At 45.7% G+C, this 25475-nt stretch overlaps 1 protein-coding gene across 1 annotated transcript in view; it reads left to right on the top strand.

Annotated features, from left to right (window-relative positions):
* Fam169b (family with sequence similarity 169 member B) overlaps window positions 1-25202 on the top strand; it is an 84418-nt gene extending 59216 nt beyond the window's left edge. Inside the window, exons 6-9 of the mRNA XM_035442459.1 lie at window positions 9855-10037; window positions 14910-15041; window positions 20614-20717; window positions 24110-25202. Of these exons, the coding sequence (XP_035298350.1) occupies window positions 9855-10037; window positions 14910-15041; window positions 20614-20717; window positions 24110-24355 (665 nt within the window). The 3' untranslated portion in view covers window positions 24356-25202. The remainder of the gene's footprint in view (window positions 1-9854; window positions 10038-14909; window positions 15042-20613; window positions 20718-24109) is intronic.
* The last annotated feature ends 273 nt before the right edge of the window (window positions 25203-25475 follow it).

The following is a 25475-nucleotide window of genomic DNA, read 5'->3' as shown; positions in this document are numbered from 1 at the left end:
TTTTGTTGGTACATAGCCATACTCATAAGACTTCTTTTGTACTATAACTGCAGAGTTCAAGAGTTGGAACTGAAACCTGATTTCCAAAGGCTAAAGTATTTTCTGTCACTCTTACAGAAACATTTCATTGACCCCTGTTCTAGAGACTACATTGTAAGCCTTTCCTATGAAAATAAAACAGTTTAATTAAAATTGTGTTAGTGCAATTCATCTTCTCTCAGGCTCTTTGATTGGCAAATGTGTCCATTTGATCTAAATCTGGGGTTTTCCAGCCATTCCCTTGTTCCACAGAGCAGCAGCCATCCTCAGTGTATTTCCTCCCAGGATTTTTAGAACAAGATTTTGTGGATGATTGATAGTGATCCAGTTGGCCGCCACCAACTCTACATTCGGTTATTTTGTATCTGTCAGTACACACCAGAACTCTCTGTCCCATTCTGATTCTCAGAAACAGCTGGGCTGAGTAGTCATGGCGTTGTCTTTCTACTGACCTTTTAAATCTTCCTTCCAGACAAGCCTTTTGTCTACAGTAGATACAGTTTCTTTTGTTACTGTCTGGGTGTTGACTCCTGTCCTTTCCTGGCAGAATTCCGAATTCTGACTCAGGCATTCTGACAAGTCACACATCTTTCTTTAAGTCAGCCCATTTCTCTCGTTGCCTTTGGACATTACTGTTGGCTCCTTGTTGGTTCCCCTTAGGTCTCAGGTCTGCCCAAGCTCTTGGAAGTGAAAACTTTTGATTGTATGCAGCGCTGCACTGTGGATTATGCCTTTGCTTCACAGGAAGTTGGTGCCTATATGATCCAGCCATCTGTGGTGACCTAAATTAAATTAACTGTTTACCTGTTGAGTCCGATGTGTTAACATTGATTGTGTGTTTTTCTTTGGTATTCAAATTATATATCCCATTTTCCCCCCTGTTCTTGGCTTTTTTTTTTTTTTAATTCATTGGAATGCTATACTGTGTATAATTTTGGAGAAATGCTCTCTCATTTTCTTGCAGGGAGGCGTTTCTTGCAAGTTTGGGAGACTATCTCTAAAATCACCTGAGCCTGGTACTGGAGAATTTTAAGCTATGGATGCAATTTTTTTTTTTTTTTTTTATGTAATGTTTTAATGTTCGTAGGACAACTCAGTCTTTCTCTTTCCCCTTGAGTCAGTTTTGGTATGTTGTATTGTGTCAGAGGTGATTCCTTTTGATTTCTTTTCAGGTTATTGGCATGTTCTCCTACCTATCAAATGCTTGTGGCACCTCTAGTGATGTCAATGGAGGGTATTTGACAGCAGAATTTCTTTTTCATGACAGGGTTTCTCTGTGTAGCTCTGGCTGTCCTGGAACTCACTTTGTAGACCAGGCTGTCCTTGAACTCAGAGGTTTGTCTGCCTCTGTCTCGTGAGTGCTGGGATTAAAGGCTTGTGCCATCACCACTTGACTAGAGCAGGATTTTTGAGACATTTCATGGCCTATTTGTGCATGACTCAAGGGTGTAAGATACCAGATGCTCATAATGATCAAAGATCATTGTCACACAACTGGAGATTAAAGATGTGTACATATGCAAAGTAGAAGCAGGCATTGTTAAATATTATCATAGAAGAGTGAGAAAATGAGGAAAAGTGAGGGAATGGGAGAATGGGAGGGGGTTTCCAAAGAAGGAAAAAGCCACTGAATTCTATCATGTAGGGGGTTTAGAGGGCTGTGGCAGAAACTGGACAAAGGCTGAGTTATTCTCTGTTCAGATTGGTTAATTCTCTGGGCTGTCATGAGCAAAGCCAAGGGAAGGCTCACACACTCTGTGTTTGTATCCCCAGCCTACCCATATCAATGATCACACACTATTTATTATGTACTGCCCATCCGGCTAGGGCCGGTTGAAGCCTCTGCTTGCTATCTGTGTCTGTTTTGAGTTGCTAGGTATTGATTTTGATTGTCTGCTGGCTGCTGTCAGCAGCAGATACTGTTACTGCTTCTTCTGACCTTGCAAGGTGTCTTGCTAGGTATCATTTAGATTGTTCCTTTTTAAAATCTTTGCATTTGCATGCTAGCTGGCAGTCTTACCATGACAAGGCATTAACCCTAGCATAGCAACTGAGATGCAACTACAGTGTTCTTGGTTATGTCCTTGTCTATGGAATTGTCTAGGGTCTCTATCCCAAAGTGGAAGCATGTTTGTTAGAAGCCTTCCTAACATATAATTCAGTCAGTTTTGATTGGCCACATTAGAAGCAACAATGTGCAAAAGAGCAATACTATCTAGCATGCATTCCAGGGAGGCTTGTGAAAGCTAGCCAGTAGGTCCACCAACATTTCCTTGCTTCTTCTGCCTCCTTGCTTCTTCTTCCTCACTTGCTTCTGTCTGCCTCTTGTTGTCAGGTCCGATCAGCTCTCTCACACTTAACTGCAGGCTATCTCTCTCCTTAGTGCGTCTGGCTTCCCTGTTCCAACCCAAACATTCTTTTTGAACCCTAATGTCTAATCCTTTGTAACCTCTGTGAGCAGCTTGTTTTCAGGATGTATCCACCTTTTTTTTTTACTTCTTACAGGGGGCTGGCTTCTGCATCAATATCTCTGTTTTTTTGTTTGTTTTGTTTTTCAAGACAGGGTTTCTCTGTGGCTTTGGAGGCTGTCCTGGAACTTGCTCTGTAGACCAGACTGGTCTCCAACTCACAGAGATCCGCCTGCTTCTGCCTCCCGAGTGTTGGGATTAAAGGTGTGTGCCACCACTGCCCAGCCCAATAGTTCTATTTTTAATTCCTAATATACTTTATGTATTGCTTCTTTCTCTCTCTCTTTATTTTAATAACTTTTAAATAAAAAATCTGTCCTGCTGTGCATTTGCTTTCTGCCTCATTAATTGTGTGTGTGTGTGTGTGTGTGTGTGTGTGTGTGTGTGTGTGTGTGTGTGTGTTGTATGTATCTCTACGTATGTGCAGAGGTCACAGGAAGGGTGTTGGGCATCCTGCTTTACCACTTTCTGCCTTATTCCCTTTAGACAGGGATTCTCACTGAACCTGGAGGTAGGCTGGTGGACTTCAGGCCCCAGTGGTCTTTCTGATTTTCCTGGGGGTGGTCATACCTGGGCTTTTACATGACTGCTGGGGATTTGAACTCAGGTCCTCAAGCTTGCACATCAAGTGATCTTCCCCACAGATGTCACCCACGCCCAGTCCTCTCCAGCTTGAATGATTTCTGATCCCGTCATTTACCATACTGTAAAATAGATAGATGGTTGCTAGGTTTCTCCCAATGTACTCCTTAGTCTTTCTGTCCTCATACTAGCAGAGACTTAGTTTAGTGCAGATGTATCTTATCTGCTGGTGTTTGCAGTGACATTCTGGAAGAGCTGGCTTGGTAATCTGTTTATGGGATGGACTTTACTCGACAAATTTGAAGGTATAATTAGCCTTTAGAAAACCCTGGTAGAGTAACTTTGCTTGTTTTCTCCACAAGTTTATTTTTAGAGGAAGCATAGCAAGGTCAGTTCATAAAGGTCCTCTGTCCCCTCTAGATGCCTTCCTTAATACCTGTATCTTATGTAATCAGAGTCTAGTGTTCAAAATGAAGAAATCACCACTGGTTAAGTTTCCACCAGTGTGTGTTTTCTCTTCTGGGATCAGAGCAAGTGAACACTAGACACCTCCTCCAACCCCGGAGTTCTCCTAAGCTCCCTGTCTACTCTGTCACTGTTGGATTCTTTTGTCTTTCATCATCTGGAGACCTGCAGGAGGATGCCCAAGTGCTGTGTAGGAGATTCTCAGTTACTGATGATTTCTGATGATTGGACAGGGTTATGGGTTAGGGGAGGTGGAACAAGCAGCCTTCTTATCACACGTTGGAGCCTATGGTGTGTGGTTTAAACATCGGGGTTGGTGATAAAACTGTTCCATCCCTGACTTAAGGGTGGGGAGAGGGAACCACTCACTTTCTGCCATTGTGACAGAACACCAGTGAACATGCTTTGAAGGAGGAAAGGTTATTTTGGCTCAGTGATTCAAGGTCATCCAGCTCCACTGCTTTAGCCAGCGATGAAGCCGACTGAGGGTGGAGAGGGGAGAGTGGCCATAGTGTAGCATCCTGTCATGAGGAGCTACTCTCACTTGACAACCTGAAAGTGGAACGAGAGAGATAGGAAGAGGCCAGGGACAAGATACAGCCTTCCAGAGGAAGGGATCTTACTCCATTCAGATCCCACCTCCTAGTGTTAGCTTATTATGAATTAATAAGTGGGCTAATCCAGTAATTATTCCTGAGTCCTTATCATCTAGTAACCCCTCAACAGCTGGATTCACCAGCTGTGGAACAAGCTTTCCACAACAAGATTTATGGGAGATGCCTTCCCACACGTTTCACCATGGCAAGGTTATGGTCTTCCTTCTCACACTTACTTGTCTTGATACTTTATTTCTAAAGGTGTTTTCTGAATTTATCTGTGTGTGTATGCATGCATGTGCATGGGTAGGCTGGCAGGGAGGTGGGGTGCACTTGTTCAAATGCCACAGTGAGGATGTGGAAGTCTGCCCATATTAGTTCATTGTACCTTTTTACACTGACACATAATTTTTACATATTTATGAGGTGCAGCATGATTGTTTGCTATGTGTATGCATGTGTCATGATCAAATCTGGGTAACCTGCCACTTTGTGTTGGGAATATATAGTAGATGCCTGTAAACCGACTCACCTTATTGTACAAACTCTCACTGTGTCTTTTAAGATACATTTTTATAGCAGTATAAGTTTATAGCTTATAAAATCTGCCTACCCTAAATGTAAAATTCAGGGGTTGTAGTGAATTTAAAGGGCTATGTAATTATCACCAAAATCCAGCCTCAGTGGGTGGTGTCGGCTGCCATTTGTCTCCATTGCAGCCGTAGGCAATGGCTGAGCCGTCTCCTGCCTCTGCCAGTTAGCATGGACCAGGTGTTAGAGCAGCCATGCTTTCACTTAGGGAAGTGTTTTGCAGCTCCTGTAAATCGTACGTATGCATTGTGTTTCTTTTTATTGCCACATGATCCTGCCTTATGAATACGCTGTACTTTGCTTGTGAACCTATCAGCTGATGGATTGCTTCTAGGCTTTACTATGTGAGTAGGGCGGCTATAAACATTCTCTTACTTGTTTGCATGGAAGTGTTTTCCTTCCTTTTGGGTAGGCTCCTAGGAGTACAATTGCTGGGTCATTTGGAAAGATCATGTCTATCTTTTAAAGGAACTGCCAAATAGCTGTGCAGTCTGGCTCTACCATTGTGCACTTCCATTAACCACATGTGAGGGCTCTGATTTCTGCATGTCCCTGCCGTCACTTACTATCCTTTGTCCTTTGATTCTAGCCGTTATGGCCCAGAGTGGCATTTTGCTGTGGTTTTAGCTTCCATTTTCCTAATTGTGAGTGGTGTTAGCTGATTTTCATCGATAGCCATGTGGACGTCTTCTTTAAAGGTTTGTTCAAGGCTTTTGCACAATTTTAATGAGGATACTTGTTTTTATTTTTTATTGAATTGTAAGAGCTCTTTATTCTGGTTCTCAGTAAGCCTTTTTATGAGAAATGTGATTTGTAAACATTTCTGTTGACAGTCTATTGCTTTGGCCTTTTGTTTTTCTTAATAAGGACTTTTGAAGAAAGAAATGTAAAAATTCTGATCAAGTCTGAGTTGCCAGTTAGTTGTGCCTTTGTTGCTGAATCTATTAACTCCTTGTCAACTCAGGGTTGTCAAGGCATCTTTCTTTTTTCCATGCTAAGAGCTTTATAAACTTGTCTCTTATCCTTTTATCTGTGATCCGTTTTGAGTTTGTTTTTGTAAACGATGTGAAGAAAGGGTGTAGTTTTTTTTTTTTTTTTCCCCTCTTTGGGGGCCTGCCACCCAGCTCCCAAATAAATACACAGAGACTTATTCTTACTTATGAATGCCTGGCCTTAGCTTGCCTTGTTTCTAACCAGCTTTTCTAACTTAAATTACCCCATTTCTCTTTAACTATATTTTGCCTCTGGGCTTTTTACCTTTCTTTTCTCTATATATCTTCTTTCCTTCTTACTCCACGGCTGGCTGGCTGTGTGGCTCCTCCTCTCCCTCTCCTGCTCCTAGCTCTTCCCCTTTTTCTCCCTCTCTAGCCTAGATTTCTCCTCTTATTTATTCTCTCTGCCTGCCAGCCCCTCCTATCCTTTCTCCTGCCTAGCTATCGGCCATTTAGCTCTTTATTAGACCAATAGATGTTTTAGACAGGCAAAGTAACACAGTGCCACAGAGTTAAACACATGCAACATAAAAGGATGGCACACAGCTTTGTTTCATTAAATATTCCACAGCATAAATGAATGTAACACATCTTAAACTAATATTCCACAACAAAAGAGTTCAATTAAAAACAAACAAACTTTAAATGCCACCCTCCTTTTTGGTGGTTTCAGCACAGGGCTTAGCACCCTGGCTATGTCTTCAGCCTCTAGTACATTATAAGAGGGACACTATATTTTAGTGCAGTTTTAGATTTACAGAAAAATATTCAGGCAAAAGTTCAGTTTCCCTGGAGTTAATCTCCCCAGTTTCCATTGTGTTCTAGTTTTCTTGCATCTCTGTGGTAAATCCCACGATCAAGAGCAACTAAGGGAAGAAAGAGCTTATTTCCTGTTATACTTCCAGGAAAATTAGGGAACTCAAGACAGGAACTGGAGCAGAGGCCATAGAGCAGTGCTGCTTACTGGCTTGCCTACTCAGCTTGCTTAGAGCACCTGGGATCTTCTGGGCAGGTGCAGCACCCATGGTGGGTTGGGTCCTTTGACAGCACTCATTAAAAAAAAAAAAAAAAAGATATCCCAATGGACATGCTCACAGTCCAGCCTAATGCAAGCAATTCCTCAGTTGAGAAACTCTCTTCCTAGCTGACTCTAGTTTGTGTCAAGTTGACAGAAAGTAACCAGCATGGTATGATTAGTATCTTGCATGCATTTGATCCATGAACCAACAACACCGATGTATGCCTTAGTTTGTTTGAACCATCACAAGAGATACAACCCTTAGATAGAATCAACAAGAATTAATTTTCACCTGGTTCCAGAGGCTTCAACATCCTGGTATGAGGCAGGTCTGTTCTCTCTTGAGGCGTCTCCTTGCTTAGCATGTAGCCACTTTCTCACTGTGTATCTCTGCTGTGTTTCTCTTCGTCCATATTTCTTCTTTATGAACAGTGGCCATATTGGATGAGGGCAAAGCCCAATAGCTTCATGTTAACCCCACTCTGTCTTTTAACAGCATCCTACCTAAATACAGTTATATTCTGAAGGGTTTGGACTTCAGCACATGAGTGCTAGAGAGACACAAGTCAGCTCTTAGACCACGTTATTGTTAGCCAATTGTCATAGTGTACATGAGGGTTCTCCCATAGTGATGGATGCTCTGTGTATGTAGGGCAGTTTGTGTCCCGAGTATCCTATGCTCCAACAGCTCATCCGCTACCTCCACCCTGGCAACCGTCATCTTTTCATCACCTCTCAGATTGGCTTGTTCCAGCTTGTTATAATCAGAATGTTGGTCTGCCCACAGGAGCATCTTCCTCCACTAGTAATGTGTTGTTTGCTCTCAACACATCTTGTGTGTCAAGTCATTCCACTGCTATTTGTGGCAAAAAGTATTCTCTCCCCATAGAATTGTCTTAGCACCTGTGTTATCAACATAGAAGAGTTGATTTCTGGGCCTGGCAAGATGGCTGGGGTCGGGTTGGGTGAAAGCACTTGCTGCCACGCCTGGTAGTCCCATAACCCGCGTGGTAGAAGGCAAAACTGACTCCTGCAAATTGTTCTTTGCCCTCCGCACACCTGCTATCACATGTGTGTGCTTTCTTTTTCTCCCTTCCTTCCTTCCTTCCATCCTTCCTTCCTTCCTTCCTTCCTTCCTTCCTTCCTTCCTTCCTTCCTTCCTTCCTTCCATTCATATTGTATAGTATGTATGCATGCAGACCAGAAGAGGGCACCAGATCTCACTATAGATGGTTGTGAGCCACCATGTGGTTGAACTCAGGACCTCTGGAAGAGCAGTCAGTGCTCTTAACCATTTCTCCAGCCCCGTGTGTGCATTCTTACATGCCCTCTTTCTCTCTCACATACAGTAAATAAATAAAGAATGAAAAATGATTTTAAAAGAGTTGGTATTCTGTCTTCTCAGGTTTGCCATTGATCTGTAGTTCTTTGTGATTTTGTCACACTGGACACCCAACAAAGCCATAAAATGGGCATTGCTACATTTCTAGCTCTGTTCCTTTCAAAGCAATGTTGGTTATACAGGAAACTTTGCACTTCATTTAGAATCTGTGGTAGAATATTAATTTCAGGTGTGTGACTTTTGTTTATGCTGCATTTCTTTAACTTTGTGAAGCTGCATTACTGTGCCTGTCTAAAACACCTGGTGGTTCTAATAAAGAGCTCAACAGTCAATAGTGAGGTAGGAGCAAGGATAGGCGGGGCTGGTAGGCAGAATAAATAGGAGAAACAAGGACAGAAGGGCCGGGTGGTGGCGGCACGCGCCGTTAAACCCAGCACTCGGGAGGCAGAGGTGGGTGGATCTCTGGTCTACAGAAGACTTCAAATTGTTCTTACCCTATAGAAACCGAACCTGTAAATTTCCAAACAAACTGATGTGAAATCCCAAATATTTTTACAATGACTGCCTTCATTGAATTGAGATTCCTTGTTGGACATAGATTGTGTATTCATTCATGGCATGAAAGAATAGCTTCATGTAACCACAGACACTCTTTGTGCTTTGGACTGGGCTTAGCCGGGTGGCTTTCTAGTCTCGGTGGGTTTTCTGTGTGAACATGGTGACTTGTGTGTTGGATAGATGCTTCTGCTTCTTGGGCTATCTAGAGGTAGGCTGGGATAAGCAGGGCTCCTGAATCACATCTCCTTCATAGTAACAGGTTGGCCTACACTTGGTTTTGTGATGGAGGTGGGTATCTGAGAGACAATTTGAGCCATACTGGACCCCATGAGACCCAGGCCCTGTTGGTACAGTATCTATCACTCTGCCCCATTCTGTTGCTTAAGTGAGTCACAGGTCAGCCTAGACTGACTGGGAGAAGAACAGACCCCATTTCTTAATGAAAAAAAAAAAAAAAAACCTTTAAAAATCACACACATCTGTATCCTGTGTGGATACAGGAAGAGAATCATTGTGGCTGTGGGAACAATTGTGTATCTTATAATTTAGTCCATCTAATTAAACCCGAATCTTCCCTTTTTGGGCTTGGAAAGTTATTCATTTTCTGAATCTCAATAGGGACAAGTACCACCTCTCCCAGAAGGTGGAAAACAGGAAGGCTACAACATCTGGCCTCTCCTGCTCTGTGGCAGCAGTCATTCATGTTTCATGGGAAGCATGAGGGCTTACGGGTTTTGGGGGCCATGCATTTTGCCAGAACTGGACACCATAAGCCTTTGTTGAAGTAATTGGAACAAGTATTTACCTAGAGATGGATCCAGTTGGTCTCTCTGCCTTCACTGCAGACTGACTTCACCTCTGCGAGGAGAACTTTGATGTTGCCTCAATAAACCTCCTTGGCTCCGGGGTCTCAGTGAGCGGCCAGGTCTGGCAGGGTTCACAAGGCTTTGGTGAAGCTCAATCTCCAGGGCTGCATTTCATTTCCATGACCCAGTCCATTTTCTGTGCTTGGAGCAATTAATTATGTGGGTCTTTGAAGAAAACACACAGGTCCATTAGAGAACTGGTGTTTTGGAGTGATCTGGTATCTCACCATTGTTTACTTAGTTTGTGAAGTGAATTCTGCTCCCAGGTGGTACCAGTGACCCTGGGTGAGTCAGCATCCAGCCTGGGGGACAGTGTACATCTGTTCCTTTCCTGCAGGCAGCCTCTGTGGTGATGGCACCAGCGCATGCTACCTGTTGCCTGTCTTCGATACCGTGTTTGTGCGGAGGAAGAACCGTTGCCAAGGACTGGGGACAGCCATGCTGAGGGACTTCTGTGACACCTTCCCAGAAGACGAAGCCCTGGGTATCAGTTGCCCGATTTCTCCTGCAATGTACAGAGGTAACCCCCACCTCATGTCCTGTGTGAGCATTTGGGTAAGAGTGACGGCTAACACATGCACTGTGGGGACTGAAGCATGAGCCTCAGAGTTGTTCTGGGTTGATATGGGCTGTGGCTTTTCCTTTAGCTTCAGCATGACCAGGGCCTTCATGTTTGATTTGCAAAGGGGACCTCTCTGGGCCTGAGAAATGATGACATTTGATAATGCAGAAGGTGCCCAACTCACCATGATGCCACTTGGGGTTTTTCAATTTTATTCTTTTTTTAAAATAATTTAACTTTGTGTGCATTGCAATTGTGAGCTGCCATGTGGGTACTGGGAATTGAACTCAGGTCCTCTGGGAGAACAGCCATGCTCTTAACCACTAAGCTATCTCTCCAGCCTGGGATTTTTCAGTTTTATAATAGCATGAATTTGATACATACTCAGTAGAAATCACACTTCATGTTTAGAGTTTTGACCTCTTCCTGGCCTTGTGATGTATGTTCCCGTACAGTCTGTAGAGTGGTAACAGCCGGGATTCTGTGGTGTTTGGTCTTCGTGGTGGCTTTGGATACAAATATTCACATGAAGACCTTGCACACTGATTAAAGAATAGAAGAATAGACTTGAGTTAGATGGGTTTGTCCTGCAGGGGCTCTGTTCTGAGTATTTTTCTTTTCCTTTATAAAGTGTGTGTGTGTGTGTGTGTGTGTGTGTGTGTGTGTGTGTGTTGTATGAATGTGTGTGTGTGTGTGTGGTGGGTGTGTATGGTGTGTATGTGTGTGCCTGCACTCACACAAGTGTGTAGATGCTCACAGGCATGGTGCTCAGGTGGTGGTCACAGGGCAATTTCAGGAGTTCATTTTCTCCTTCTCCCATGCATCCTAGGGATTGAACTTAGGTGCTCAGGCTTGCACAGCAAGTGCTTTTCCCAGCTGAGCCATCACAGCGGCCCTTTTAGCATGTGTAAGAGAGTCAGCACTGCTCTGTGGGCTATATGTGTCATATGCATTGCCACAGATTTTGCACTTAAATCGACATAAGTTGAGGAGCATATGTAATCAGAAACAATATCTCAGGGGCACACAGAATCCAGGGAATTAACTAGCTGCATCAGGGCCTTGCAGTGACTCTCCTTTTTCATTTGAAACTGATAGGGCTGCAGATGGCACTCCGAGGTGGGGGCTTGCCTAGCACGAGGGAGGGTCTGGGTTCCACTCCTAGCACAGTCCTATAAACATGTGGCAGGAGCCTATGAGCTGTGGCGAGGCCAAAGCACTCAGGGGCACTGTAGAGGCCCCGGGCCTCCAGCTCATCTGACACCCTCACTGTAGGAGAAGGCACCCTCCCTCCTCTGCTATCTCCCTGCTGGGTGTAGCACAAATAATAAAAACCCAGAGACAGATATTGGGGTTCAAGCTGAAAATCAGAAAAGCAAAGCGACCAGCCACCAGAGAACTCTGATCTCTACCAATGCTCAGACCAAAGGGGCGATCCTGTCCTCAGATTGTATCTCCAGACTGCATTGCTCCTCACCAAATCTCAGACTGCAGCCTGATACTGCACCGAGCTCCTTATATTCTCTCTAGTGCTGGGATTAAAGGTGTGAGCTCTGTTCCTCTTTTAGACTGATTCACTCTCATGTAGCCCTGGGTGGCCTTGAACTCACAGATATCATCTGCCTCTGTCTCCTGAGTCCTGGGATTAAAGGTGTGTGCCAGCACTGCTTAGCCTCTATGGCTGTGGTTAGCTTTGCATTCTCATCTCCAGGCAAGCTTTATTAAAACATAAACAATATATCACCACAGCTGGGTCTCTCTGGAGGTCTTTATTGTTCTTGAGCATACATATTCCACATCACTGGGGATGGCCGAGTGTACAGAATATCGTTCAGGACCCTATCCCTGGTGAAGCTCACCAACTTCATTTTGGGTCCAGCCTCAGTTCTTGTCTTTTTTTTTTTTTCTTTTCTTTTTTCTTTTTTTTCCAGCCTCTGAGACAGGATTTCTTTGTGTAGCCTTCTTTGTCCTGGAGCTCATTTTGTAGACCAGGCTGGCCTTGAACTCACAGAGATCTGCTTGTCTCTGCCTCCTGAGTGCTAGAATTAAAGGTATGTGCTACCACTGCCTGTCTCAGTTCTTGTCTTGATGGTTCTGAAGCCTTGGGGTTGGGTTTTTATGACCATCGTATTTCTGGGAAGAAGAAGGAAAACTAGAGCGTGGCAGGACTGCTACTCTGAAGTCATGGAGGGAAGCAGCTGAGCTCGCACGTTCGTTCCCTGAGTGCTGTTTTAGTTGTTTGTTTGCATTTTCCACCCCCCCCCCAGTTGTATCAACCTCTGGAAGCTTTTCATGTCTTCAGAGAGTGTGTTTGAAGCATCCTGCATGGTGTAGTTGGCTTTTGGGTTTGGGAGGAATTCTGGTCCCTAGGCAAGTGGCTTCTATCCACAGATCATCTGCCATGCTCTCTCCACATCCTGCCTTCCATCCTGAAACTCCTCTGGAGTGCCCTCCCAGGACAGGCCACTTCAGGCTGACTTGCCAAAGGAGCTGAAGAGCCTTTTGTTCCCCAAGTGGATGTAGACAGCAAAGACATGGCCATTCCAGAGCTCATACCTTGCTGCCCTGAGATTCCCCCCCCCCCTTTTGCCTGCAGAGAAGGACCCAAATATGCCAACTTGGGATCATGCGTCTTCTGTTGAGGGCTTAGCCACCCTGTACTCCTAGCAGCCTTTTACTGAGGATGGTTCTGCCCTTCAGCTAAAGAGATCTCCCACCCTACACTCCATTCTTTAGGCCCCATTCAGCTACACCTCTCTCCATGAGACGAGGACTCCAAGGACCCAAGGAAATGTCTTAGTTGAGCCTGCTGCTCTTTTTAAACCTGCTCAGAGCATTAGGACTCCAGAATGGCAGCCACTGCCCACTGAAGGCCTGCTTGTATTTCAGTCCTGGGTCTGTCCTCCCAAGGGTCAACCACAGCACCTGCTTATATAGTCTTGGTTCCAGGGACACCTCTGGAGTGTGGGTGGGTGTCCTTACTGTATGCACAGCCCCTGTGAGTGATGGGGGAGGGAGCAGGGACAGCCAGCAGAGTAGGGTGGGCTGCCAGCTGGCGCTCAGCTCTCCTGGGATCATCATACTTTGAGGCACACTTTCAATGGTGCATCAACTCTACCATTGGAGCTGTTTTTTTGTTTTTTTTTTTTTTTTTCCTGATGAGAAGTTAGGCTGGTCAGGCTAGGAGGGCAGGACATGCTCACCCAGTGCTTCCCAGTATGTTTCCATCTGACGTATGTAGTGCACTTCCACATGGGCTTTTGCCCAGAGCTGGCAAATGGTAGAGGAGAGCTTGCTCGGTGATGTCTTCACAGTTACCTGCAAGACCAGAAGTGGCTTTCCCTCTTGTCTGATGTTGGGGCAAGTGCCATGTGAAAATGCTTATCCAGGAAATGTGGATAGTCTACCAGCTTTCAAGGGCCGACTGGGAGCTGAGGATGAGTGGTTTGTGAAGGGAGCACCGGGAGGGGACATGTTAGCAACTGGATTGTGTCCTGCTCCCCACATTCATGTGTTTGGAGATAGTCCTCCTTTAGTGGTTATTAAGGTCAAGTAAGCTTGAAAGGGTGGGCCTTAATTCAAATGACTGGCACTGTCTTAGTCAGGATTCTCTAGAAGAGCAGAACTTATAGAATGAATGCATACATGCATACATACACACATATATTGGATTTATTAAAGTGGCATGGTGTGTGTGTGTGTGTGTGTGTGTGTGTGTGTGTGAGAGAGAGAGAGAGAGAGAGAGAGAGAGAGAGAGAGAGAGAGAGAGAGAGAGAGATTGATTTACTAGAATGGCTTACAGGTGGTGGTCTAGCTAACCCAACAACAACTCTCTACCAACTGAAGGTCCCAGAGTCTCATAGTTGTTCAGTCCATGAGGCTGGATGTCTCGGCTGGTTTTCCATATATGCCTGACCCCTGAAGAAGTATGCTCTAATGCTGGTGAAGGAATGGACTTGCCAGTGAGAGAAAGTGGGCAAATAGAGCAAGCTTTCTTCTTCCATGTCCTTTATACAGGCTGCCAGCAGAAAGTCTGGCTCAGAGTAAAGGTGGTTCTATTGTTTCACTACAAAGATCTGGTTTTCCCATTTTAAATTATTTAATTAAGAAAAAAGTCCCTCACAGGTGTGGCCAGCCATTTGCATTTCAGTTAGTTCCAGTTGTAGTCCGTTGATGGCCAAGAATAGCAAGAAGTGAGACCCTAGGGGGGTGCACATGGTCATGGCCATGAGAGGACACTGAGGAGATAACAGGAAGATCAGGGGAGAGGGCTCAGAGTGTCCCAACCCAGGGTACTCTGCCTCCAGAGCCTTGAAAAATCAGCTTGTGTTGCCATGCTACCGGCAGTCCATCATATCTGAGGAATCTGATCCCAAAATTCAAACTGGCTATGGCTTGAAGACATTAAAGAAAATGGCACTTGTACTGAACATGTGCAGACCTTTCCATTGCCATTGTCCTCTAAGCATCACAGTCTAGTAGCTATTGATATGGCATCCACATGGATAGCATCAGATGCTGAAAGGTATCTAGGTGATGGGCCATGCACGGGAAGTAAATGCTGTGCCTGACATTTTATGTAAATGTAGCATCTTTGTATTTGGTGCCCTGGAAACTCAGTGCAGGATGGATGGAAGTGGGGTGTGAGATGAACAGGGATGATTCTGTACCATGGGAAGTTGGTGAAAGGGGTTCCGGTGAAGCAGAGTCAGATAGTGAGAAGGTGTACAGTAGCCACAGAAGGGCCGTGTGCAAGGACCCAGAGAGAGCTGACTGGCTGAACTGGGGTGGGCAGGAGTCAGACTCATGGCTTGCCTCTTTTCTTCCCAGTCCTCAGGCAGTTCCTGTTGACCTGTCCAGGCGAGAGAGGGCGCTTGTGGGAGGTAGAGCCCCCAGGGGCCTGGGGCCAGCGTGCCAACATCTGGCTCAAGATTTATCTTCAGGAGGCGAGACTTCAAGATGGTGAGTGGGACGGACATCTGCTCAGTGGTCTGGTCACCTTAGCATCCATAGCTGCCCCAAATGGGGACAGTTTCTCTTCCATTGACTGAGTCTGATTCATGTATATGTTACAGTTCTTGAGTAGATAGTTGAACAAAGGCGGGACTGAGACCCAGTTGGGACATTTGTTCTGTATTTCTCACCCATGACCATCTCATCTGCATGGCTCCAAAAGATCTTCAGATCTGGAATTGGACACTCCAATTAGACTAGACAGACCACTACAAAGATCAATTACTAGATAGATAGACCCCTACATAGATCAACTACTAGATAGATAGACCCCTACATAGATCAACTACTAACTAGATAGGCCACTATGAAGACAACTACTAGATAAGCATCTACAAAGATCATCTCCTGTTTCTCTGTTTTGAGGGAGTAGTGTGTGCATGTGGTTGAGAATTCCGAATATGACTAAGGTTTGCTGTGATAGCCCACTCTTCAGTCTCCCCTGTGCAGGCTGTGTCCATGGCCATATGGTAATGTTGCATAGTGCTGTGTAAATCATTTTGTGTGTACATGTATACATGTGTGGTACATGTTTGTGAGCTATGTGCATGGGGCCCAAGAGTGTCTTCCTTTGTCATTATCCATTTTAAAGTTTAAGACAAGGTCTCTCAATGAAATCGATACCCACAGTTAGACTGGCTAGCCACTGAGCGTCAGGGGCATCCTCCCTCTTCTGTCCCCACGCTGGAATTCCAGAAGTCAGCCACCATGCCTGACTTTTATGTGGTTGCTGAGGATTTGAACTCAGATCCCCATGCCGACTGAGCCATCTCATGTAAGCCCTGTATCATCTCACTATTACTGTTTTACTTTTTTGTGTGTGTGGCTTTCATCCATGTCCAAAATGCCTTGTGATTATATCCATTCTTCCTAACTTCACATCTACTTTTTAAAATAATTTAAATTTTTTATATTTCATTGCATCCAGTTAGTGGTGCGTGTGTGTGTTTGGGTTTGGGTGTCAACCACTGGGGAACAGGCAGTCTACAGCTGGCCACAAAAGAAAAATAACTGTCCTTCCACAGCCACCACCAACTAACCTCCAATGGCTTCTCAGCTACAGGTGGGGCCTTGTCAGCTCCTCTTTCATCCATGCTTGTTTTGGCTGGCTTCATCTGGTACAGTTCAGTTGCGTGAGTACTTGAGACAATAGCCATCTTTATGGCAGCATGATATGATGCCCTGCAGACACACTGTTTATCTTCCATTGACCCCACTGTCGCCAGTTCTGGGTGGCTCCTTGCTTGTCAGTGAGGTTTGGATAGAGAGATCTTTGAGGGAGCAAGGTAGGGTTTCGATAGCAGGTTCCCCAGGGGAGGAGGGAGCTTCAGATGGCTAGAGGGGAATGCAGACATGCTTGTCCCAGGATTTATTGGTGGCTTTTCTGACTCCCACATGGGGAAGGTTTCACTTTACAGCTTAGGTGCCTGGACATTTCACCAACAGGTGCCTCTTGTCCCCAGGAGACAAGCTTCCAGCAGTTTAGATGTACTGCCTTAAGTTAAAGTAGTAGCCCCCCACCCCCCATGATGTGGGCATCCATCACATTCATTAGGATGTTTCTGCAGAAGCAGGTGAGGTGGCTCATTAGGGGCAGATGAGCCAGAGGTGTAGGCTGCCTTTTTGCATGGGTGACTGACTTAACTCAGGTGGTGACAGGCAAGTGCCTGAGACCTTATTGATGGTAATAGTGATAGGTCTTGCCTTCATGGCTCCCCTCAGCTGTAAGGCTTAATGGGCCCTTACAGCTATTAATGAGGGGAAGGAGTGCCAGGGAAGGAGACTGGCAGGGCTGTGACTGTGATCCTAATGAGGCAGTTAAGTGGCTTGCCCTGTGGCATTGTGTTAGGAGGGAAGGGAAGCCAGCCTGCGCCCCTGGACATGGCGGCACTGGCCATCCGTACAGGTTTATAGCTTCACAAATGAGGGTCCAACTCTGTGCTTAGACACTATGCCACTGTTCCTTGGCTGGGAGTGAAAAAAGGAAATGCATATCGGAATGTGAAAATCGCCTGGCCAGAGGGGCTGAGCGGGGAGGAGGATGCTTTGGCCTAATTGGGGAGATGGCTTCCTGACGGAGAATTCCACTGGGGGTTTATTTCAAGAGCTGAGTCTGTGTGGTCTGGTAGGAGGAAGCTGGTCTGGAAATCAGATGCCAAACCTGTCACTTTAGTCTACTCTGAGGGTCACCAACTCTCACTTCCAAACAGCAAATGAGAGGACCTTCAGAGAATGTTCCAGAAGTCTTTTGCAGGAACAAGAGCCATTGCTATAATTAGGCTATAATTAGATTACTCAAATTCTGTAATTTTTGAGAAAAAATTAAGGGTCTTTTTATCCTTAAACCCTGATTTGTTTCCAGTGTCACCCTCAGGGTTCCCTGGCAGTTATTTTAGATCAGTGGTTCTCAACCTTCCTAATGCTGCATCCCCTTAATACAGTTCCTCATGCTGTGATGAACACCAATCATAAAATTATTTTGTTGCTACTGCATAGCTGTAATTCTGCTACTGTTATGAATATCTGATATGTGAACCCCCCCCAAGGGGTCTTGGTCCACCAGTTGAGAAGCAGTGTTTTAGAGGGTCTGCATTACTTTGTGAGTGAGAAGCAGTTTTTAGATGGTCTGCATTACTTTGTGAGTGAGAAGCAGTTTTTAGATGGTCTGCATTACTTTGTGAGTGAGAAGCAGTTTTTTAGAGGGTCTGCATCACTTTGTGTATGAGAAGCAGTGTTTTAGAGGGTCTGCATCACTTTGTGTGTGGTGGAAATGGACCCATAAGCAGTTCTCCCCATGGAGTCAATGCCTTCTGACTTTGGAGAAGTCACAAACAGGCACATTTCAAAGGGAGAGCCCTTGGGCTCCGTGCAAATGCTTGAGAACCTGTGTGTGATACGCCTTCATTAGTAGAGCTTTTAAAGTTTGTACAGCCTTGGCTGTTGATAACATCTGTGGCTTGTAATGACCCTGGGACGTTTTAGATTTTTTTCAGACCCTTTGAGAGAAGTAGTTTGTGGGAAATGCATTTTCTCCCTGTTCTCAGTTACATGGGAAACCTTTGAAACTTGACCGATAGGATCATAATTCCTTCTGATGTGATCTCCCAGTCAGTCTGCACATGCCTGAAGTCTCTTTACTGGAGGGGATGAAATTGAATATGTCAACAAGGGAATGTTCTTTTGCAAAAAATAAAATAAAATAAAAAAGTTACTGGAGGAGCGATACCATTGCATACGGCTCCAAAAATTATTTTTCCTTCTAAAGGGTCACAATTTTTTTTTCTAGATGAACTTATCATGGATTCACTTGCCATCCACAGGAAAAATGATTTTCTTCAACTTACACTTACCTAAAGCAGAAATAAAAAATCCCTACATGGATTATACAGAGAAGTGAATAATTTGAGATGCAAAGGTGGGCCTGCTTTTCTAAGTCGGAGGGCCAGCAAACTGGAGCCCTAGTCTTGTTTCAGTTTGCTCTCATAGTCACACATTACATAGTATAGTAGCAACAGCAATTTTATGGTCATCCAGTATGCCTGGGAGTGTGGAGAGCCAAACCAACCTGCTGAGGTGATTTTTGCTGAATGCTGCTCTTTGGCAGGTTTTATGGCTCCCTCTAGTGGCCATTGTCCTGCATCACGGTCTTGAAATGCAGCGGGTACTTATCTTTGATGTACCGGAATGTCTGGTTCCCCAGATATGTACCTTTCCAACTAGTGTATAAAAAAATTATGCTTGAGATCCATTTCATGAAAGGGAGATCACTCCTGGACACTGCCTGGAGACCTAGGACCCAGAAGCAAGGATATCCTAGAGACCTAGGATAGAACCAAATAGCAGGTCTGGCAAACCAAACCAAACCAAATTGGCTATACTCATAGATTGGTGCCTACTCCAATAGTCACCAGACAGGCTTCATTCAGCAACTGATGGAAACAGGTGCAGAGGCCCACAGTCAAGCATTAGGCAGAGCTCGGGGAATCCAGTGGAGGGAGGGAAGGGTTATTGGACCCAGTGGTATCAAGGGTACCACAAGAAACCCCACAGAATCAACTCATAGGGACTCACAGAGACTGAACCGACAACCAGGGAGCCTGCATGGGACTGACCTAGGCCCTCTGTATATGTGTTACAGTTGTGTAGCTTGATCTTCTTGTGTGACCTCTAACAGTGGAAGCAGGGGCAGTCTCTTACTCTGATGCCTGCTTTTGGGACCTTTTCCTCCTACTCAGTTGCTATGTTGAGCCTTAATAGGAGAGGTGATGCCAGTCTCATTGCAATCATGGCTGGTTGATATTCATGGGAGGTCTGTCTTTTTCTGAAGAGAAGTAGAGGAGGAGTGAAAGGGGGATGAGGAGGAACTGGGGGGGAGAGGTGGGAGAGGAAATAGCAGTCGGGATGTAAAAAAAAATCCTATGGGACATTAATTGGTTAGGAATGAAATGCAAGTAAGCATTTGATTTTTGTTAGCACAAATTATCTCATAGCACATAAAAATATCAGGAATGTTAGAAACCCCAGGGTGTATTCATCCACCCATCCACTGTTTCATAGATTCTTCCATTTGATAACAGTTCACAGTGCAGGCAGGCACTTTCTTAGGCATTAGAGTCAGTGGATAAGGCTGGTGAAACTTCTGCAGTCATTTATAAACTCTGAAGTCCATGGGCAGTTACTCCTGCATGACATAAAAACTATTAGGGAGAGATAAAGTGTACTGAAGGGGTTTCAAATGTTTAGAGTTAAATTTTTGTCAAACCAAATTCTGCTAATTTATACCATTAGAGAAAACATTTACTAATATACTTATATAGATAACAACTGAGTGATCTATTTATTGTATAGTCAAAAACATCACATATACATCTTCAGCTCCAATGCAAAAACTGCCCAATTTTTTTTCCCTACAGAGAACTGAATCCCAAGACCCACACCGATTTCAGGGTGTGGGGCTGTATATAAATAAGACAGGGAAGTCATACTTTCCACTTGGTGGCAAGTGGGGGTGGGACATTTAGTTAGCTGTGAGTACCAGCAACAGTGAGCAGAGAGGACCTGGGAAAATACTGGAATAAACAGATTCCCCCACCCCCTTGCAGCTGGGAAATGCTTGAATAGAGCCCCCATTTTGATATTTTTTGAGACAGACTCGTGTATCTCAGGCTGGTCTTGAACTTGCTATACTGCTGGAGAGGACCTTGAACTCTGGTCCTTCTGCCCACTCCTCTTGAATACTGGGATTCCAGGTCTACACCACCACACATGGTTTATGTGATGCTCGGGGTAGAAGCCAGAGAACACTGCATGCTGAGCATTCTCCTAGCTGAGCTACATCGCCAGCTCCGAGCCTCCTGCTACTCTGTGTCTCTTCATACCATGCAGTTCTCCCCACACGAGTGCACTATAGCCCAAGCCAAAGTGTGGGGATTAAGAGGCTGGAGCGGGCCCTCAGCCTCAGTGTGTTGGAGGGTCCTGAGTGTTGGAACTAGCCCCATTGTTTATCCTCTTCTCTTCTTAGGGAGCACGGTGCACCCTGAATGTTCCGAAGAGGGCACAAACACTCCCAGGCAGACTTCTCAGGGTGATGGAGCCTCACAGTTTGATCATGGAGAAAGCCGTAAGGTACAGTATGGACATGCCATTCAATCCACAGCCTTCCCGTCTCCCTAGTGACCACCTTGCTTTTTTTTTTTTTTTTTTTTTTTTTTGTGTGTGTGTGTGTGTGTGTGTGTGTGTGTGTGTGTGTGTGTGTGTGTGTGTGTGTGTGTGTGTGTGTGACTGCCTGGCAGCTCCTTGGACACCTGGCCTGTGGGCTCCTCTTTGGCAGAGGCCCATGCTGATGCTGACTAATACTGAAAATCTCCCTGTCTCGGGATAGAAGGAAGGGGATAAGGAGTCTTTAGAATTACACTTTTCGTGGTTCATTCTCTCAGCTAGACAAGGGTTCATGAAACCAGAAGGAAACTACAAGACTGGCCTCAATACCGTTGGGGAAATACGAATTTGAAGTTCGGTCACAGACCAGAACAAAAGCAAGGCGAATCCCCCTTGTTCCTCTCCTCCTGCTAGAAAGAGGACAGTGGTATTAGGTCTTTGTATTCTCCAGAGTGACTGGAGTCTTGTGAGGGAAGGCAGGTTGCAGAGTCCTTTTTAGTACCTCGGTGCTCAATATTTGATAAGGTTTGGAGTTTTTTCCCGGAGCCAGCCCATACACGCACCAGGTCATTGCTCTCAAATCCTTAAGTAGCCAGCTCTAAAACCTAACTCTTGTACAGGAGAAGCAACACAGCTCCTTCTGTTGGGTAGATTATTTGGATTTAGGAGATCCTACAGAGGCATGAGCTATTCCATTAAGTCTTGGATCCTCCTAGAAAGCTGTACTTGGGCAAGCATCAGCCCTTGCTACCTGGCAGAAAGGGGCTCTTATCTTCTTTGGCTTCTGACAGAATGCTGGGCTAACTTAGGGCTCTGTTAGGGCTCTGAGCAGAGGCTATAGTCATTGGCCTCATCTGGTCACCAAGTTTTAAAATTTCCTTTTAGAGGAAGGGGAAGGAATTCTGGAGTATTAGAATGTATGCTTGTGTGTCTTGGGATGTCTGCACACTCAAAGGCAGAATGCCAACTTAAAAAATACTCTGGCGCTCCCTGGGTGACGCTGGCACACACCTTTAATCCCAGCACTCGGGAGGCAGAGGCAGAGGCAGAGGCAGGTGGATCTCTGAATTTGAGGCCAGCCTGGTCTACAAAGTGAGTTCTAGGCCAGACAGGGATACACAGAGAAACCCTGTCTGGAAAACATCAAAAACAATTACATTGGCATATATGAATCATAGTCAATGAGTTTTATTATGTTTCCCAATATAAATGCATTTTGATCATAGTCATTGTTCTGTTATCCTCTGTCTTCCCCTGCCCCCTCACACTGGCTTCTCCTGACTGGCTCTCCTTTCACTTTCCTGCTACACCACTCAAGAATATGTCTCACCCGCTTACTTCACCCAGTAGCTGCCTATAAATCCTCAGGAAGGGGAGGGGCCTCATGAGCACATCTGCTGCCATCACTGGATACCGAGAGGTTCTGTGTAGGTGCTCAGAGCTGTTGAACTGAAGAGTGCCATGGCCATGTTTTGCCTGGAAGACATCATCCCCCTACACTCCCCCTCTTCCTCCGGCTGGTACATTCTCTCCACCCTGTTTTCCTGTGATGTTTCTGAGTCTTGGAGGGGTGACAGGATGTCACATTGGAGGCTGAGCACACATCCATCACTCACTCTCAGCACGTTGACCACTTGCGAGTCTCTGTAGTCAGTACCTACCACCGAAAAGTGAAGATTTTCCTGACCAAAGCTAACAGCAACGGTACCCTATAGGTATTTTAACAGGTACATCCCGCCCATTTAGTTAAGCAAGCACAGTAGCTTCACCCTTGGGGCCTCTGGCCCACCCTGGCCATAGGCTTTTGAGAAGGCTTACAGTGCAAGATGTATATTTGCTCCTGTAGGGCAGGCCTCACAGCCCATAACAGACGCGGCACCATCTGGACTGGTCTGTCAGTGGTGGAGCATGCAAAGTCCCTCAATGGGAGGAAGCTTCTAGTTCTAGCTTGATATACTGTTACCCTTTGGCTAGAACACATGTTGTCGTCAGCAGTACGATCTTGTCCTATGATTGTGGTGGGCAACCAGTCACAGTGCAATAGCCTGTATTGTTCTGGAACTTCTGGGGCCTCCCTGTCCTATAAGTCATATGGAGTCGCCCATTCCGAGTAGCCCATGCCTAGCACTGGAATTTTCATTTAATAACCTGTGGCTACTGCCAGCAGCTTTCCTCACACAGCGTAACCCCTTTTAAGCTAGGCCTGGGATGTAGCTCAGTCTGTAGCGTGCTTGCCTAGCATGCATGAAGCTCTGTATAAACTGGGTATGGTTGTTCACACCTAGAAGCCCCACCCTAAGGAAGTAGAGACAGGAAGATCGGCTTATTTTTAGCTTCATGGAGAGTTCACGTACAACCTGGAACACATGAGACCCCCATCTCAAGCTGTCCCGCGCGCTCTGTATTTTCTCGCCAGCAAGAAATACACGCAGGACACTCGGATCCTTCTGCAGACAAGCTTTTAATGCATCTTGTGAGGGGAGAGCATAAGCTTACCAGAGCGGAGACACTGAACCAAGAAAACCATCCCTTATAAAGGCTGGCCAGCCGCCTGGGACGTGTTACCCTATGAATGGCTTCAGCTCCTCAGGCCAAATGAGCCACGGGATAGGCAGAGATCAAAGGAATGGAGATTACCCAGCGCCTGTGAAGTAATTTACATCTTGGTGTCTTCAGGCACCATTATTGTAATGGATAATGCAGGAACCGGCTCCCTACATCAAGCAAGCAAGCAAGCAAGCATGCAAGCAAGCAACACACATACTCCTGCCCACCTTTTGGTGTGTAGTTGTATGTTGGCGTCTGTGGAAGTTGGTTTCAGGACCCTACTTGGATGCTATAAGTTGGATGCTCAAGTCCCCTGTGTAAAATGGTGTCCCTGTTTTACTCATCCTCCCAAACACATGACATCATCTCTTGATGACCTGGGCACCCAGTGTGGTATAAATATCACATAAATTGTTGTTCAGGATTGTACAGAATAATGGCGTGAGAAGTGTGGCATGCCCAGGATGGCCTGAGGGGTTTTGGAGTATTCTGACTTGTGTTTAACTGAATCTGTTCATCCCTCAAACTTTGGGGCTGACTGCTCAGCTCCCTTGCTTTGCTCTGACCTTACTCAAGTCTTCTGGCTGGGCTGCTCTTTGGGTCCTTCTGGTAAATATGTGCACCCATGACAAAATGTCATTTCCCTGTGGCTAGCTGGTATGTTCGGACATGGCTTGTCCCTTTTGGTCTCAGCATGAAGTGTAGGGACAAGCCAAGCCAGGTCACCCCGGGTTCTTAGTGTCTAGCACTGTCCAGGATGACCTCATCACAGTGTTTGAGATGAATGCCTTTGGCTTACTTTCTGATTTCAGGAGAGGATCACTGGAGGACAGGAGACACCGAATGACCAAGAATGTGTCAAAAGAGAGGAGGATTCTGGGATGTCCCTGAGACTTTCCCGGGATGAGACGGAGGGCAGGGGAGCCAAAAGGACAGTGGCCGTTGCTGGGCTGGTTGGTGAGCCATGGCGGAAGCGCGTGCGGCAAGCTCCTAACTCCTCAGAGGTTCATCTGGTCTCACCGGGATCTGAGTCTGAGGGTTTTATGTGGTCCTGCTAGTCTCTGGTGCTGGAGATGATGTCCATGGGTCCTGCCTGTCTCTGCTCCCCTTATAGGCTCTGGGATAAGGGTGTCTGAAGAAGTGCCCTGGTAAGTCAAATACACTCTGGGAGCTTCTTTCACAAGTAACTGTTGGCAAATCCAAGACTCTGGAAGCTCACTTGTTAAAAGTAACATGGCTTCCACTCCCCAGGAGTATGGTAAGCATGAGACCAAGTGAAGATGTCACTTGGTGGAAATGGACTCAGAGATGGGCCATGGTACCCATCCATGATATACATTCAGCCCCTTTGTAACCTCAGACCTCAATGCCAGACGTTTTCAGGGGGACAAATTCCTTCTCTAGGGACTTGTTAGTCACTTCAGAGCTTCTCGAGGGCAAGCACTGGTGGTATATAATGTCCACTATGCTAGGGCCAGATGGTGCCTACTGTGGGCCTTGGGCTATTTCTGGCCCAATATAGTGCCTGGGCTGCCTTCAGCGCTATTGGATTCAGCTGTCTGGACGCTGGGTGGGATTTCTCCCAGAGAAAGCTGGTCTGGTATTTTATGTTTCCTAATGGCCAAAGGACACATGCTGTGGGACCTCAGTTACTTATCTGTTCATCAAAGCACCCGTCTCCCTGCTCATTTCTAGTACATGAATATATACCTATACACAACTCTCCTTTTCTCTCCCTTCTGCTTCCTTCATCTCTTCTCTCCCTCTCTTCCCCTTCCTCTAACCATTTATATTTATCTACTTAATTTATAGCTATCTAATTCCCAGTTCACCTCTATATCCTCTATCAATCTGTCCGCTCTTCCATCCATCCATCCATCCATCCATCCATCCATCCATCCATCCATCCACCCACCCACCCACCCATCTACCCATGCATCTGTCTACCCATCCATCCATGCATGCATCCAAGCATCCATCCACCTTCCCATCCACCCACCCGTCAATCCGTGCATCCATCCATGCATCCATGCATCCATGCTTCCACCCACCCATCCATTTGTCTACCATGCATCTGCCTACCCATGCATCCATCCATGCATCCACCTACCTAGTGTGCTTTCTGTTGGACAAGCTCTGTGTTGTGCTTGGGAGATTTAACTTGAGGCCTGATCTCAG

This window comes from Cricetulus griseus, chromosome 3 (assembly GCF_003668045.3).
Source record: "Cricetulus griseus strain 17A/GY chromosome 3, alternate assembly CriGri-PICRH-1.0, whole genome shotgun sequence".
NCBI lineage: Eukaryota > Metazoa > Chordata > Mammalia > Rodentia > Cricetidae > Cricetulus > Cricetulus griseus.
Note: the sequence above shows the minus strand (reverse complement) of the source record. Positions and strands in the feature narration are given on the sequence as shown.